The sequence below is a fragment of the Salvelinus alpinus genome, chromosome 5, assembly GCF_045679555.1.
Source record: "Salvelinus alpinus chromosome 5, SLU_Salpinus.1, whole genome shotgun sequence".
NCBI classification, from domain to species: domain Eukaryota; kingdom Metazoa; phylum Chordata; class Actinopteri; order Salmoniformes; family Salmonidae; genus Salvelinus; species Salvelinus alpinus.
In genome coordinates, this window is record NC_092090.1 from 79,496,903 (window position 1) to 79,515,315 (window position 18,413).

An 18,413-nucleotide genomic window follows, 5' to 3' on the forward strand; every position below is an offset into this window, starting at 1 on the left:
GTTGTAAAGTTATTGACAAATTTACAATAGGTGTGCAATAATAAATGCTGTGTACTTTGCTGCCCTGCAGATGAAAACCTTTCTAAATTGAAATTGAGAAGGGTGTGTGGTAACTTCTTACAGCGTACAATGCCACAAGAGGGCTCTGATTGGTTATGCGCGCCACGAGTCTGGTGTCTACTGTGCAACACAGCACAAACCTAAACAACCGCGTAAAGGGACAGGCAGGGAATGACAAGAGCATCCACCGCCTGACCAAGCTGGCACACGTAGACCATCAGAGACCAAAACATAAACAGGGCATTCGTCTGTCCTCGTAAATGTGTCATGCGCGCAACAGACAGTCATTAAATATCCGGTAAATCAGGAATATTGTGCTGTTGCTCTCTGTATTGGAGGTTGTCGTTGTCAGACTACAGATAATATATGGGCTATTGAATGAGTAATATTTATATTTCTAGATATTAATGTAGTGCAATTATGCAATTGTAAGATAGGCTACTGTTGATATAAATACTGAAATATGGGTTCTAGATTAAGCAGACAGAGTAGTCTGGACAATGAGAATTTTATGAAAAGGCGTCGCAAGCATCTTGACAGCACAGGAGAAAGCGACAGAGGTGGAAGTCGAGGCGGCGGCGACTTTCTTTTTACAATGATTCTGAAATCAGACAAACTGCCGGGGATGCTGCGAAGGTCCAACCACAGTCCCTACGTGAGGCGAGTGGCATGGATCCGAGACATACAAAAGCTGCTCCGTGATCGCAGGATAGATCAGGCAACCGACGTGCTCAAACTATTGAGGAAGGTAAGGACACACACACTACAGTATCTACATACATTTAATTGGAATTATTGCACACGAATCAAGCATGATTGCGCACAGTAGGCTGACGTCGCCTGCATCGATCTGCTGTCATGACAAATACCTGTCATCACTTATGTGCGCTGCTGATCATCATCATGTGTTTGGTCAATCCCATTCTAACAATTTTGATTTTAATATTTCAAACAGATACATTGCCCCATATGTAGCGAGCATAATTTAGACTGTCGTGGACGAGTCGGAATATTACACATTTTGTAGGCGCGCTACATTATTTAACCTCCATTTTAAGTACCTGCCAACACAGTGCCACAGGTGTTCCTCCTATTGACCCGTTATGGAAGGAGGTGTTTGTAAACTATTAGGCCCGCCCACCACTCTCACTGTCAGCTCTGGCATCTGGTCATTTCCTTGGCACAGCTATAGACCATAGTATGCAGGTGCTGCTGCTATTTCAAATAACTATCACAGTTACTATTCACAATATGATATACATAGCATATTGCACAGATTTGTCTGAGTGCATGCACTTTTTCAGATTTTCTAATAATAGCAGAAACAGGATGCCATACCAGTTTAGAGTGACTCTGCCATATATAGAGGGAATCTGGCATATATTCTCATGAATAGGCAATGCTAAGTGCAACAGCAGTGGTGTCACATGAGACTGTGTCACTGTCTGTAGAATAATTTTCTTATTAACAAAATGTTCCTATTTCACTACATTATCTTGTGCCATTCCACACATGTAATGATAATGTAATATGCTTAGTATTGACATTTGTAGGAAAACCTGAATTTTACCAATTGAATTAAATCCTATTTTGTTTGTGTTTCGTCCTTAAATGTCTGATAATAAGGTTAGTTCATTTGCCACTGCATCTTGCGTTTGATTGAAATTAAGCACAAATGGGGATTCTCAGTTATTAATCAAGTGCAATCAGCATGTGTAAGCCCAGACCAGACCAATGCCCCCACCACGGTCCCCCTAACTCACGTCACAGTCTCCTCTACTGACAGGTCACTGGATGACTATTCTTCTGCTGCCAGACCATTCTCCGTATGGACCTCGGCAGTTATAGCAGGAGAATGAGCAGTCGATGGTTCCAGAAACACAGAAAATCACCCCATTTACATATGGATCAATTCAAGTTCTGCCTCAGCTATACAGGAGATATTTTTATGTAAATTCATATAACTCAAATATAGTAGGTAGCATTGACATAGTATTTGTATATATTTAATTGGACCATCGAATTGGTAATGATTGCTACACAACATGCTTAGTCATGGTTAGTAGCACACCAAGACACAGGAATGCATGATGGCTTGAAAATTCCCAAGCAGAAACCATTGTGTCAAGTTTGGATTTTGCTCTATTTATTCGCAATCTACGCATCATGTTTCTAAGGAATGATCAAGATTTCAAAACATGTTATCAGCTGAAAATAGTCCTTTCTATAACAATACCGAGGGCATGACAATAAGACTGTTGATGTGCTGTAACAGTATCTGTGATAGTCCTGTTTTTTAGCTCAAGCGTAAGCACCTCTCTCTATCAGGCATTGTCCAATCTGTAGTTAATTACGCTGAGGACTTGACAGAGGAGAGCGTAGAAACTCCTTAATCAAGGCAAGGAGATAACCCAGGGTGCCAAAACTGCATGACAGCCACATCACAGGGGACCCTGTTTTGATTGAATACGCCTCACATTATCAGCATTCAGGCTGTTGCAAATGGAGACAGGTCTCAAAAATTACATTCTGGTTTGCAACTTAATTAAAAGAGGTGATCCATCATCCACTGTAGAGTTAATGGGCGTGCTATGGTTAGGTTAGAGTTACTGTAACAACTGAATGAACCTGTACGTGTATAGGCAACTGAGTTCATTATGTTGCATCTGCAGTAAAGTGGTAAAGTCTATTCTTCACAACATCCCATTTAAAAAGACTCCTCATTGCTTCAGACGTGGTGTGGTTACGTCTGTATTGATCATGTTTTAATGCCTCTGAGATGATCAGATGTGGGCCACAAGGACAAACAAAACAGAAAGGAATTATTTTTAGACCTGTCTTCTCGAATAAAGAGAAGGAGATTCTCGCTCGTTTTGTGTCTCGGTTGTGTTTACTGTTGCTCTTGTTAAAAGGGAAGTCAGTAATGTGTGGCTGCCGGCTTCCCACTCAAACTGTCCTTTGCAATCAAGGCCTTTTGTTGTGTGTGTGTGTGTGTGTGTCTGTCCATCCTCCCTGTCTCTCATATCTCGCTGTATGTGCACGTCCATCTCTACCCCTCACATACACAGGCTAATTAGGCCTTTGTAGAACTGAGGCTCATGACAGCTATCTTATTCAGCCTGTGAAAATTGTCCTTTTCTGTTCCATTTCTTCTCTCCTTACTTAATTCTTAATTCACGTCTTAATAGGTGTATGCAAATCTTTTAATCCAGTTGGCTCTGATTTGTAGCTTGTTACGGGCAGCATTATCACTCAAAAGCCTTTAACTTTACCTGTCATGTAGCAACTCTTTCGTGTCAGTCTGCCCTAAAAAAAATTGCCTGCACCATTCATGGATAAGTTGTTTGTAGACTAATGTTTAGAATGTATTGCACAATGGCAGGCCTAAACAAAAGGCTTCATTAAACATCAAAAGAAGAAGCAAATGCTCATCCATCATTGAATGTTTATTGAACTCTCATATACTGCAGGATTTATCAGAAGGACACCAGTTAGTGCTAAAGTTAGAGATACAGGGTGAGCAATACTGTGGTACGCTAAAGCCCTTTGCAACTCCAAATCACTGAGGTGTGGGTGGATATCCCAAAAGAAATGCTTCTGCCTGGAGCAAGGCATATTAAGCACATTACAGTATTCAGGTAGAGCTCTCTTCAGACGAAAGCCTTCACCCCCTTAAATGAATATTTTTTAACAAAAAACGTGCTTATCTGTGTCCAATCTACAGTAGCATCCCATTATTATCTCTGGAAAGTCTCAATACCCACTTTATACCGTATATTGTTTAATGTCATTAAAACAGATGCGTCGATTTGATCATATTTCATTTCACAATATAGCCTATGATCAGTCGGGTGTGTCTGTGATAATGCTGCTGTCTTTACACAATTAATTGTCTTCATGAAATACAAAAAGCGATAATTGTGGCTTTAAGGCACTTTGAGTTATACTGTCTCTTCTTGTATGATTTGGCAGGATCTGGGCTTGGAAGGCACATCCCTCAATGACATCTTATATAAGAACGCTGCTTTTCTCAACCTGGTGGACCCCATCTCCCATGAGTTGTTGCTCAGCCTGGCTCGTGAGATGCAGTGTCCCAAGAAGGTAAGCTCTCCACAACACTCATCTCATGGCGTATTGTCTGCTTGGCTTGGAATCAAGCTTCCAGAAATCAAGACGTCAAGAGAACAAGTCATGAATAGAATGAAATGCTGTTACAATACAATCATTATGGGGGAAGGTCTTCCACATTGTCTTGCAACTGCTTCTCCTCAGGGTTTGGCTTTATATTGATTGGTCCTATAATAATGTCTGTGTACTATTACCATACAGACGAACTGGATGTTGTTTACATAAAAATATTGATAAAACAATGATAGAATAATCTCTCAGTTATGCAACATGTACACATGATGGCAAATGATGTTGAAATGGGATGGGGATGCCGAAAGTAACCGACTTTACATAACAGACAATGAAAAGAAATAGCGTCTTTATTTCCTCACCATCCCTCCTGTTTTCCACAGTGTTGCACACAGCCTCTGATTACTTTTACTTTGCTCCAGCAAGGCACCTAAATTGTGTTTTGCTCAGGAACAGCTCAAGGCAACAGTCTTAATGTAGCATTCAATAACAGAACCCTGTTCCAGTTGTTTTGAACGGTCTTGAATGACAGAGATTAACAACTGTTTAAGAATAAAGGAACACTGAGCTGAAAATGTCCTTTCATGATCTAAAGCAATATTTCAATGAAGAATGCTCTGGTAGAATGTTTCTCAAAAATGTAGCGGTTACATAATGTACTGTATTTTGCTTAAACTTGCTGTGTTTTGCTTATATTGTATGTGGTCTCAAAGAGTGACAACCATATTTGGAACTAAACTAAAAACAGGCTATTCTTTTGTTGTTGTACTTGACTTTTCATTCTGTGTTTTGGGTGATTTATCTACCCCAGAAGGATGCTGACACCATCAAGTCGTCAGATAAGATTTGCAGACAGCTGATCTACCACCTGACCCCTCACTCCAAGTGGCTCAGACAGAGCATGTCCAGACGGAAGTCCCAGGCCTGGTAAGCGCCTCCATCTAGCCATAAGTCTTTCACACATAGAGCCACTGCTCCATGAACCCTGACTCCCCAAACGGCCCAAATTTTAACACCGCCATTTGAAATGGTGCCAGTGCCACACCCAGACCTCTGACCACCACCCTAGACATCATCTAAGTGGGTTTTGAGTGGGTTTGGCTGACATTCACTAGGGCTGGGACACAGCGGCCTCTGTACTGGCAGGGCAGGACCACAGATGCAACCAGAAGTGTCAGTCATTCCTCTGTGTGGTGCTGTTGTCACCACAGCAATGGATTGTGCAATGGTTTCAGTCCTCTTTGACTCAGAACAGGCTGTCTCCATACAGACTACAAAAGTGGCCAGTTTGGTTGAGAAGAAATAGAGAGGTTGTATAAAAATAAAATCCATTGGCACCTTAGATGAAAACAGGTTATTTATATCAACCAGTTTTCTTGTCGTCATACTGCATTCATGTGCAAATAATTAATATGGAAATAGGTGGCAAATGAATTGACAAGATCTTCTGTATCTAGGTATTTACTAATTCTGTACACGAAAAAAGCAGGATATGATTACGCTTGTTCCAGTAATTGCTCATTTAATTTTTTTACAGATGGATAGACAGTGGAAACAATCAATTTTCTAAATGAATAGAAAATAAGCAGAAGAGAACACGATCTGATGAGTCGTTCTCATTGTGCTTCAGTCTGAGGTAACAGCACAAAAAGACAAAGAATAATGAGTAAGTATCAAAAGGATAGTAACATAAGGATCAAGTGAAACAAGGCATTGATTCCAATATCTCCTTGTCTTGCTGCTCAACTAATGTACAGTTAAACTCAAGCAAGGCTTTGATGCGCCTGCAGACATTGATGTCCCCCTGATTTAGGAGAGACATTAGATTATGTTGAAACTGACTCACTGACAGAATCTTAGAGTGTGTGAGGACGTGTTCCCATGTTGAACCTGTAGATGAGGTGGTTATTTTCACTGAGTCATTCAGCTGGCTCCATAAAACCTGCAGAGAGCGACTGTCTCACACAGTCTGAGGCAAACAGCAGGACAAACATTAGTCATCACCTCCCATTGCTTGTTATGTTCAGCTCTAGGGAAACTACACTCACCCGTATTCAACACTCAAACGGCACTTTCTAAGGTGTTCCCCTATTCAAAGTTAGTTGAGTTGTAGCAAATCACAAAAGAAAGGATTTCTGTTTCTGCTAAAATATTCTTGAACCTAGATGTTATCTGTCGAGCTCATTTTACTTGAGTAGAACATTTTACATTTCTCACTACTATACCGGACTGCAATTCTTCCTTGCTGATTCAATTGTGATAGGAGTTACTGCACAAGCAGTCACAAATTGAATGCTATGCAATGCACACAGATAAGCAGCTATACCACCCTGCTAAACAAATGCATAATAACTACCAACTATAAAGTCTCATCACAATACATCTAGCTGCTATAGCTACATCCACAGATCTTTCATGGCATATTCTGTTGAAAACTAGGTTTTTCTCTCCTGGCTAATTAGCAAATTCCTCGTCATAGATTTAGACATACTCTTTATTTATCATATATGCATAGTCACTTTAACTATACATTCATGTACTGTACATACTACCTCAATTGGCCCAACCAACCAGTGTCCCGCCACCCACCACCCGCCAACCCCTCTTTTACGCTACTGCTACTCTCTGTTCATCATATATGCATAGTCACTTTAACCATATCCACATGTAAATACTACCTCAATCAGCCTGACTAACCGATTTCTGTATGTAGCCTCGCTACTATATATAGCCTCGCTACTGTTTTTCACTGTCTTTTTACTGTTGTTTTTATTTCTTTACTTACCTATTGTTCACCTAATACCTTTTTGCACTATTGGTTAGAGCCTGTAAGTAAGCATTTCACTGTAAGGTCTACCTACACCTGTTGTATTTGGCGCACGAGACAAATAAACGTTGATTTGATTTATTTGTATACTACTGTATATGAGATTAATGAGGATACAGGTTTAGTATATCTGAGGCACATCATAACATGGCAGGTCAATCCACAGGGGCCCTGTACACACAGGAGACAGCTGAGGATTATGACAGTTGGCAACCTTGCATGGCCACTTCCTCTCTGTCTGTCTGTCCCATGTTGAAATGTCAGACCTGTGGGATTATTTAAGATACTCTTTGAAGATGTAGGGTTTCAGACGTTTTTGGAAACTGTCCTAGAATTGGGGGGGAGCTCGTACAGCAGAGTCCAGGCTGAGCAGGAGCTGGGGGTGGGAGAGCCCAGAGACCAAAGGTGGCAGAACGGAGTACTCGGGTTGGGGTGTAGGGTTTGAGCAGCGCCTAAAGGTAGGGAGGGGCAGTTCCTTTTGCTTCTCATAGGCAAGTACCATGGTCTTGTAGTGGATGTGAACTTTGACTGGAAGCCAGTGGAGTGTGCAGATGAGCAGGGCTACATGGGAGAACTTGGAAAGGTTGAACACTAGGCGGGGAGCCCAGCCAACAGTGTCTTGCAGTAGTCCAGACAGGAGATGAACAGATGAATAATAGAGAGTAGTGCTTTAAACATTAATGACTTTGCAAAAACAAAATTATGTGAGCTGTGCAGTAGCCCAAGGGAGATATGTGGAGAAAATGGTCTCCTTGAAGAAATGATTCTCATCTATAGTGTATAGCAGGATTACTTTTTCATCGCAATCTGTCTCTGTAGGGGCTCTTCATTTTGACAGTCAATATATTTAGCAGATTAACATGCCCAGGTAATTAAAAACAGTACTTTTGTGTTTTTTCAACAATGAGCCTTCTAATTTACAGTGACCCTCAGACCCTCATAAGAAATTCCTCTGGATTTAATGGCCACAATATTGATTCCTTTAAAAAGGCTGTAAATGAGAGAGAGAGACACTCTTTATTCAAGGACTGAGACGTTTCTTTTCTTGTTCCCAGAGCACAGAAATGATGTGTCTGAGGAGCAGGGAATGCGCAGATGAAGTTTATGTTGCTCATCATCACACATTGCTTCCACAGTACATCATATATACACTATACTGTGCAGTATAAAGCCTGGTGTGACTAAATGTCAATACGTTATAGCATCTCTCTATATGAAAAATGCCCTTTTTCCACATTTTGTTAAGGATCGCACACTTTTTTCAATTTTCGCCTAAAATCTAACTGTCTGTATCTCTGGATATGCATATTCTTGATATTCTTCTTGATATTCTTGATACCATTTGAAAGGAAATACTTTGACGTTTTTGGAAATGTGAAATTAATGTAGGAGAATATAACACATTAGATCTGGTAAGAGATAATACAAAGAAAAATACATGTATATTTTTTTTTGTTCCATCATCTTTGAAATACAAGTGAAAGGCCATAGTGTATTATTCCAGCCCGGGTGCAATTTAGATTTTGGCCACTAGATGGCAGCAGTGTATGTGCAAAGTGTTATGCTTTGAACACACCGACAGCTTCGTTGCATTTTGGTAGAATTTGGTAGAATTACATTCTTGCAGCATTGTGTTGCAGAGGTATGGTGCATATGTTCGGTGTGGTGCATACGTTGGATTTATCAAACATATACGTCAAACTTTATGCGTAGATGGCTTGACAGAATTGGTAGCAGAAAATGAAATTTTCTTTGTTGCATACTTATCCAGATGATGATGCGTACTATTTTGCGAAATTACGCTGTCGGTGTGTTTGAAGCGTTAGACTGATTCAATGAACCATTGCGTTTCTGTTCAAAATGTTGTATCAAGACTGCCCAAATGTGCCTAATTGGTTTATTAATACATTTTTTGCCAAGGCAAAAACCTTTCATGTGCACCCCTTTGGGTCCCCAGGACCAGGATTGAGAACCACTGCTGTAGAGGTTTTAAGAGGGATTAAGAGGGTTTTAAGAGGGATTAAATTAAAAATAATAAAATTAAAATTAAATAAAATCTTATCAATCCACTCACAATACCCCATAATGACAAAGCAAAACAGGTTTTTTGAAATTGTTGCAAATGTATTAAAAATAAAAAACAGAAATACTTTATTTACATAAGTATTCAGACCCTTTGCTATGAGACTCGTAATTGAGCTCAGGTGCATCCTGTTTCCATTGATCATCCTTGAGATGTTTCTACAACTTGATTGGAGTCCACCTGTGGTAAATTCAATTGATTGGACATTATTTGGAAAGGCACACCCTATCTATATAAGGCAGGATTGTGTCGAGACACAGATCTGGGGAAGGGTACCAAAACATTTTTGCAGAATTAACGGTCCCCAAGAACACAGTGGCCTCCATCATTCTTAATGGAAGAAGTTTGGAACGACTAAGACTCTTCCTAGAGCTGGCCGCCTGGCCAAACTGAGCAATCGGGGGAGAAGGGCCTTGGTCAGGGAGGTGACCAAGAACCCAATGGTCACTCTGACAGAGCTCCACGGTGGTGGCAGCATCATTCTTTGGGGATGTTTTGCAGCGGCAGGGACTGAGAGACTAGTCAGGATCGAGGGAAAGATGAACAGAGCAAAGTACAGAGAGATCCTTGATAAAAAACCTGCTCCAGAGCGCTCAGAACCTCAGACTGAGGGGCGAAGGTTCACCTTCCAACAGGACAACGTGTCACGTTCCTGACCTGGTTTCTCTTGTTTTGTATTTATTTAGTATGGTCAGGGCGTGAGTTGGGTGGGTTGTCTATGTGTTATATTCTATGTTGGGGTTTTGTGCGTTCGGCCTGGTATGATTCTCAATCAGAGGCAGCTGTCATTCGTTGTCCCTGATTGAGAATCATACTTAGGCAGCCGGGGTTTCACGTGTTGTTTGTGGGTGTTTGTCTTCCGTGTATGTAGTTGTGCCACACGGGACTGTCTGTCGGTTAGATTCTCTTTTGCTATTTTGTTTCGTTTAGTGTTCAGTTTAATTGTTAATAAAACATGGACACTTTCCACTCTGCGTTTTGGTCCGATCCCTACACCTCCTCTTCTGACGAAGAGGAGGAAATCTGCCGTAACACAACGACCCTAAGCACACAGCCAAGACAACGTAGGAGTGGCTTCGGGACAATGTCCTTGAGTGGCCCAGGCAGAGCACGGACTTGAACCCGATCTAACATTTCTGGAGAGACCTGAAAATATCTGTGCAGTGATGCTCCCCATCCAACCTGACAGATCTTGAGAGGATCTGCAGAGAAGAATGGGAGAAACTCCCCAAATACAGGTGTGCCAAGCTTGTAGCGTCATACCCAAGAAGGCTCGAGCCTGTAATCACTGCCAAAGGTGCTTCAGCAAAGTACTGAGTAAAGGGTCTGAATACTTATGTAAATATGATATTTCTGTAATTTTTGTATTTTTATACATTTGCAAAATGTTCAAAATAACTTTTTGTTGCTTTATAATTATGGGTATTGTGTGTAGATTGATGAGGGGAAAAAACAATGCAATACATTTTAGAATAAGGCTGTAACGCAACAAAATTTTGAAAAAGTCAAGGGGTCTAAATACTTTATGAATGAAGTGTACAATTGCATTGTGTTTGTATGAAGCAGAACAGTGCATTAGATCAATGGGCTCTCTTCCTTATTGCTCAGAATGAGCCATTGCCATGCTATTCCAATTCCTGAAAGCACTAAAGCAACATCAAGGTGCAATGCCTTTAATACAAATCTAAGCGTCTGTGGACACCAAGATCACACAAATGTCATCTTTCAAAGGGCATGAGGGTTTTTCTCTGATAGGCTCATGATGTGAGGTCATGCACTGAAACAGATATCCAGCCATAAGAAAAGGTTTTGCTTATCAGTCACATGTTCAATGTATTCAATTTCCACATCACATCAAATGGAACCCACACCTGCCGTTCACAGAGAAGTAGTTCTATCCACTGAAGCAACACAACTTACATGCTGACCAGACCGGACACATTGCTTGCGCGAGCGTTGCAAAATAAATGTACACATACATGTTATTCAATCATTGCACACACACTGCTCGCGAGCGTCTGCGTGGCCAGGTGCTGAAATAGAATCTGGGTCTATTTGTGATGCTCAACACGCTGCAAGTTCGTCCTCTCCCATCTTCTCATTGGTTTTTAGTAGAATACACTACCGTTCAAAAGTTTATTTTTTGTCCATTAAAATAAAATAAAATTGATCAATACAGTGTAGACTTTGTTAATGTTGTAAATGACTATTGTAGCCTGAAACGGCAGATTTTTTGGATTAATTGTCAGAGTAGAGGACCTTGTGCATTTCAGGTAAAATAACAACCCAATGTTGTCATGTGTGCTCCCTCTCTAGGTCACCAGGCTGCTCGTTCTGGCGCACACCTGTCACCATCGTTACGCGCATCAGCGCATTATGACACTCACCTGATCTCCATCAGCTCCTTGATTACCTGCCCTATATATGCCACTCTTGTTGGTTCCTTCCCCAGGCGTCATTGTTTCTGTGTCATGTCTGTGCGTTGTTCGTATTTTCTTGTTTTGTATTTATGTGTTTGTATATACGTTTATTTATTAGAACACTCACTCCCTGAACTTGCTTCCTGACTCTCAGCGCACATCGTTACAGAATGACGCCTCACCAAAGGGAAGCATCAGGTAGTGTTTTTTTGTTGTTGTTTTTGTTTTGGAGGTGATGACAGGTCCGGGTGTCAGAACCGGAGCTACCTGGGAGGCCTCAGCCGGTTTGTCGGATTCCCATGCTTCGGTGGGTTCGATGGGTTCCCCTGCCTCAGCTGGCTCGACGGGTTTCCATACCTCAGCAGGATCGACAGGCTCCCATGCCTCAGCTGGCTTGACAGGTTCCCATGCCTCAGCTGGCTCGACAGGCTCCCATGCCTCAGCTGGCTCGACAGGCTCCTATGCCTCAGCGGGCTCGATAGGCTCCCATGCTTCAGCTGTGTGAACAGGTTCCCATGCCTCGACCGAGGCAACCGGGAGGTCTCACCCGGCTCATCAGGCTCTCACGCCTCAGCTGGTTCGTCAGGTTTCAGCACTTCAGTGGAGACGACCGGTCCGCTCCTGATCCCCGGGATCGTCCCTGTAGTTGGCGTCCTGTGGCTGGAGCCGAATGCACCGGGGAGGGGGTACTGTCAAGTATGCTCTCTCTCCGGTGCTCTAGGTCGCCATCATCCCACGCCTCAGCTGGATCGACAGGTTCCCGCGCCTTAGCAGAGGTGACCGGTCCGCTCCTGATCCCCGGTATCGTCATCTTGGTCGGTGTCCTGCGGCTGGAGCCATGTGTCGGGGAGGGTGTACTGTCACGTGTGCTCCCTCTCCGGCCTCTAGGTCACCAGGTTGCTCGTTGTGGCGCACACCTGTCACCATCGTTACGCGCATCAGTGCATAATGACACTCACCTGGACTCCATCACCTCCTTGATTACCTGCCCTATATATGTCACTCCCTTTGGTTCCTTCCCCAGGCGTCATTGTTTCTGTTTCTGTGTCATGTCTGTGCGTTGTTTGTGTTTTCTTGTTTTGTATTATGTTGTGTTTATTTATTAAAACACTCACTCCCTGAACTTGCTTCCCGACTCTTAGCGAGCTCGTTAAAAATGTTTATATACCAGGACAAATTAGCTAGCTAAATTGCCATAAATGTTTAATGCTTTTTGACCTGTCCCCAAATTAATATAATTGGTTCAGAGTTTGTTTTTATATTTCAACATGCTTGTCCTGATCGCTTCTGGTGTGGGTGGACAAAATCAACGTGTGCGCGTGATGACGGATGCACGCGCGTGTCCGGTTTGGTCAGCATGTTACGCTATCAAATGCATTTTCTACGCTGGTAAAATCTGTTAATTCCATGTTTTCTCTTTGATGGCTTACAAAAGTGTTAAATATTTTTATCAATCAAATATTTCTGCCACCCTCTCCTGTTGACACAATCCCAAATCTATAACTCATTTTTCTGCCGTTTGTCTGTCTAGATATTTTCTTGTTTCAGTCATTAAAACAGGTTGGTTTGGCTTTCAAATGAAGTGTCATATAATCAGATGGTGAGTGTTTTTTGCTCTTGGTAATAAGGAAGTCAATGCTTTTCATTCTCTGAATGAGGAGCTTGGATGTTTCGAATGTTTTGGCCCATCACTGTGTACACTGCTAAATCCTCATGCTGCAGAATCTATATCAGCCTTCCGCTCCAAGCGTGCCCAATCCCCCTCCTTTATACATCACAGGAAGCACAATATGACACAAGGGCCATGTTCCCAGGTCACACACTTAGATGATACAATTAAGACCAAAATGTCAGTACTCAACCCCTCTATTTCCCTCATTCATTAAAAAAAGGTGCTATCTAAAACCTAAAAGGGTTCTTTGGCTGTCCCCGTAGGAGAACCCTTTGAACAACCCTTTTTGGTTCCAGGTAGAGCCCTTTGGGTTCCATGTAGAACCATTTCCACAGAGGCTTACACCTGGAACCAAAAATGGTTATCCGATGGGGACAGCCAAAGAACCCTTTTGGAACCCTTTTTTCTAAGAGTGTAAGCTCTGATATATCTTAACAGAGCTTTTGTACTTTCATATCCAAGAATGTCTCAAATAATGGTCAATATCCAACACTTTGTTTCTTTACAGTCTCAAGACAACCCTGCAGAGAAAAGTATCCACTGACACAGTTGACTTGTCTGGCATACCTCTCTCCAGTCGAGATGTCCGCCACGTGGCCTTCTACCTTCAGAACAGTGGGGATGCAGTGGTGGCTGTGGATATCAGCTTCACTGAGCTCCAAGATGAGAACCTCCGTGTCCTGCTACCCGTCCTGGGGTCTCTGCCCAAACTCAACACCCTGGCCCTCAACGGCAACCGGCTGACCCTGGCCATAGTCAAAGACCTGACTGAGATCCTGAAAGACCCAAAGAAGTTCTCCAGCCTGGCTTGGATTGATCTGGGTAACAACTTGGACATTTTCACCATGCCCCAGCCCCTGTTAGTGGCCCTGCGACGCCGCTGCAGCCTGAAGAGCAGCTTGCCCACCATCTATGAGTACACAGAGGGCCAACCCTACTGCTACCACATGGAGACCTCCATTGAGGAACCCAGCCACTACGAGGAGGAGGAGGAGGCAGGGGAAGAGGAGGGGGAGGCAGATGAAGACGAGCTGGAGCCATGGGCTATAGGGGGGAAAAAGATTTCAAAGGACTTCACCCTACACTACTGTGAGAGGTGATGAGTTGAAGTCCCCCTGGCTCGGTTCAGCTGTGTTTGAAAGGCCTTCCCACAGCTTCAAGTTCCTACCTTTCCCATGTTGCCCTTTACACCATGAGCCCAATCACCCATTGTGGCACGAGGGATGTTTAGCACCACACATTCCAGAGACCATCGTTCCAACACAGCCACCAAATAATCTCTCACCATCTATGAGTTAACCCACACAAGACCACTGCAGTAACTGATTATGTTGGTGACTTACTGTGTTGGTGGATGGTGCTCCTGGGAACGAGGTGCGGTTTCATTGGAGGTGGGCTAGAAGAATTTAGGAAAAGGTGCTCTCTCTCTCGCCCTCTTAAAGTAGCAGCTGTGGAGCAAATCCCAAGGACTTCGGATCAGACGGCTTGACGGAGGAGCGGCATAACGCTGGTGGTCTAATGAGCTGCTGTTGGTTTGGAAGCAGTAGGTCCCAACCAGGTTCTCTACCAGGACTGTCACTGAGACTATCCCTGGCAGGCAGGGCCTAGCTCCACATTGTGTGTTCTCTGTTAATCTCTCAACAAAGGCTATGAAACAAGTTCAACAGACTATTCAGCCGACGAACCGTCACGTGATTCTGGCAAAACTGCTAAGTCAAGACTTTTTGCTTCCCCCCCCCCTTTCGAAATGGCCACTTGTGAATACCTACGTAGATGTAAATGATGACACAAAACAGGGCTCTGTTGTATTTCCACAGGCTATTTTAGTGCACTGCTGGTGAATAAAGCCATCTTAGAAGACAACAGGTAGGACTCAACAACAGACAGTTGTTTTCACTGATTGTTTGCTGTTGCCAAAACTCTGAGATTCACCACTCTATTTTGCTGTTTTAGTCATTATCATTTTAGAACACATGTGGGATGAATGACAGTACAGCCAAGCCCCAAGGGTGGACCCATTCATCTCGTTGTAGTAAGGAATGTACCAAATGGAATCACATACGGACACCCTTTGTACTAATATGTCGTTATTAACATTTATATGTGCTTATCTGTTTGTTTATTGTGGGAGAAACATGACTGTTACATGTCAGTTGTAGGCTATTACCAGGACTGATAATCAGCGGGGTGGGCTGAGTATAGTGCTGGATAGTGGTGGTCTATGAAATAGCACATAATAGTTAAGTTGGGTTTACACACTGCAGCTGAGCTCCCTGCTGTATTGCACTTTAAGTAATGTGAGAAATGGATTTGACTTCAGATCCATTTCATTCTCTCATTGATGCATAAAGCTGTTTTTACCAATTCATCTTAATATCAATATTGATTTTTCACAATGATATTTCAGAAGCTGAACCACACTGACACCATAATATACATAAAGGTCATTCAGCAAACTGCTATTAATGGAGTCAATGCATTAACAATAATTGAATAACTGGATGTAATATACTTGTATCATCTGATTGAATATGTGTGAGGGTGTTTAATGTGTGTTTGCTGTTGTATAATGTCTGATTACTGTTGTAACTGTTTGTATTATTTATCGTAGTTATTTCATTGTGAAAATGAGCACTCTAACCTCTGCTGGAACAATTAGGGGACACACAAGGGCAAGGTGTTAATGAACTAATGACATACAGCTTGCAACAAATGTTCCCCATTTCACTGACATTAAATGTACACTGAAATGTAGCACAGGAAATCACTTTTCATGTAAAATATGTGTATGTTTAAAAAATATCAAAGGTGTTGTAATAGTTTTATGGGACTATGATAGGAAAAGATTTTGCTCACACTGTATATGTTAGCATTGTGTGTCATTGTTATACTATTTGTCAACTCTGGGTCATTGTATCTGTATGTGGTGCCATACTTAGAATGACATTTTACTGCCAATAAAAACAGTGACTCTAAGCAACTGTTTGCAGGATGAAGTTGAACAGAAAGAGAAGAGTAAGATTGGCATAAGGGTCACAAGAGCCCTAGTTAAGTTTAATTTCTATGTTAAAGTCATGATTGAGTGTTTGAGTGGGGGTGCAGGTGATTTAATAATGACACCGCTAACAACAAATGTGATGAGTTAATTGTTTGTCTCTTTGGGTTGTTTTGACTCGTCTGCCGCTGCTCATTGGCACAAACAACAGGAGGAAGTGTAGAAGTGTCAGTAAACAACAAAGCAGCTGTGCAGACTTGAGAGGTGATTGATGTGGGTGGCTAGGCTAGAGTTTTTGGGGTTGGAGGGGTACTGTGTGTCTGTGTGCCAGTGAAGTGGTTTGTCTGCGTTGTTGCATCCCATTAGTAAAAACCTTAAGCTCCCATCATGCACCAGGGCGACGCAGGGACAGGGATAGGGTGGCAGTCACAAGGTCTTGTCCCTGGTCCTCTCCTCCCCGGCCTTTTGTTCCTGCTGCCACAGATGGTAATGTGGCATTTCCACCAGGTGGCTCCCATAAGGTCACAGCACAGTGTGACTGTCACACCTCCCAGGTCGCAAATGCCATGTTCTATCTAGGTCAGACATACACACTGTAACAGTCAAGGATTGCCCACACCACATCTTGTAGATTGGGTCTTGCTTACATAGCTAGTCAAACATCATACATGTGAAAGTCTTAGTTCGCTTGTTGTGAATATTTTAAGACATGAGCAGATTTGCTGTATCTACTATGTTCACACAGCTCATGACTAAAGGCTTCCTGGGTATTTTTTTAAAAGGGAATCACAAAATGTATTTAAAGGTCGTAAAATACAGTGTGCTGTATCTCCTTCCTTTGTCCAGTGAATAGTTAGCACTGATCTGAAATTCAAAGATTATAGTTACCCATCATTCTTGTCTGATAGAGCAATAATGTTTGCATAATGAGTTAGGCGGAAGCACACTTGAATAGATTATAGAATTAAGCCTGCTTCTTCTAAATCAAGGGGAGGATAATTTTGTGTGATGCTTTATTTTCTATATAATAGCTACACTACCTGACCAAAAGTATGTGGACACCGGCTCATCGAACATCTCCTTCCAAAATCATGGGCATTAATATGGGGTTGATTCATCTCAAAGGTGTTTGATGGGGTTGAGGTCAGTGCTCTGTGCAGGCCAGTCGAGTTCTTCCACACCATCTCGACAAATCCTTTCTGTATGGACCTCGCTTTAAGCACAGGGGCATTGTCATGCTGAAACAGGAAAGGGTCTTCCCCAAACTGTTACCACAAAGTTGGAAGCACAGAATCATCTAAAATGTAATTGAATGCTGTAGTGTTAAGATTTCCCTTCACTGGAACTAAGGGGCCTAGCTGAACCAGGACAGAAGATTTTTGCACGATACACGATTCAGCACTTGCCGGTCCTGTTCTGTGAGCTTGTGTGGCCTACCACTTCGCGGCTGAGCCATTGTTGCTCCTAGACATTTCCACTTCACAATAACAACACTTAGAGTTGACCGGGGCAGCTCTAGCAGGGCAGAAATTTGACAAACTGACCTGTTGGAAAGGTGGCATTCTTTCACTGAGCTCTTCAGTACGGGCCATTCTACTGCCTATGTTTGTCTATGGGGATTGCATGGCTGTGTGCTCAATTTTATACACCTGTCAGCAACGAGTGTGACTGAAGAAGCCAAATCCACTAATTTGAAGGGGTGTCCACATACTATATAGTGTATATTCACAATGATGGTTTCTACAATTGCCATCGAAGTCCCTTCAATCTTACAGCGATGCCATTTATCTATTGTTTACTTCAATTACTACTCTAATGACTTCCGGACCAGCAATGATAATCATACCAAAATATTTATTAGAATGAATTCTGATTAATTTACAGTATTAAAGTAAACATATTTTGTATCAACAGCACTTGCTCTAATCAGACACTCAAAACAGAAACAAAAGAGGAGTCTCATCTTCAGAAAAATTGATACAGGAAAGAGCATTGTATCTGCAATGAGTCATTTACTGATCCCATTATCTTGCTCCATCTCCTGTATACTCCAGCACCCTGAAAAAAAGGAAAACAGCAAGAAGCCAAACAGATAGACAGCTCCTAATACAATCTGGTACAGAGCAGCGGAAATACCCAGCAGATCTCAATAGGGATGAGCTATGCTTATGAAACATGCCCAGCTGACTCACTAAGCCTGTTTATACCTGGTTCTA

The 18,413-nt window shown here is 42.4% G+C and overlaps 1 protein-coding gene across 1 annotated transcript; it reads left to right on the forward strand.

Moving 5' to 3' along the window:
- Positions 1-215: 215 nt before the first annotated feature.
- LOC139576895 (leucine-rich repeat-containing protein 75B-like) lies at positions 216-16,178 on the forward strand. Its single transcript, XM_071403468.1, has 4 exons — positions 216-808; positions 4,033-4,161; positions 5,012-5,127; positions 13,711-16,178. Exons 1-4 carry the CDS (start codon positions 524-526, stop codon positions 14,300-14,302), a joined length of 1,122 nt encoding a protein of 373 aa, XP_071259569.1. The 5' UTR covers positions 216-523; the 3' UTR covers positions 14,303-16,178.
- The last annotated feature ends 2,235 nt before the right edge of the window (positions 16,179-18,413 follow it).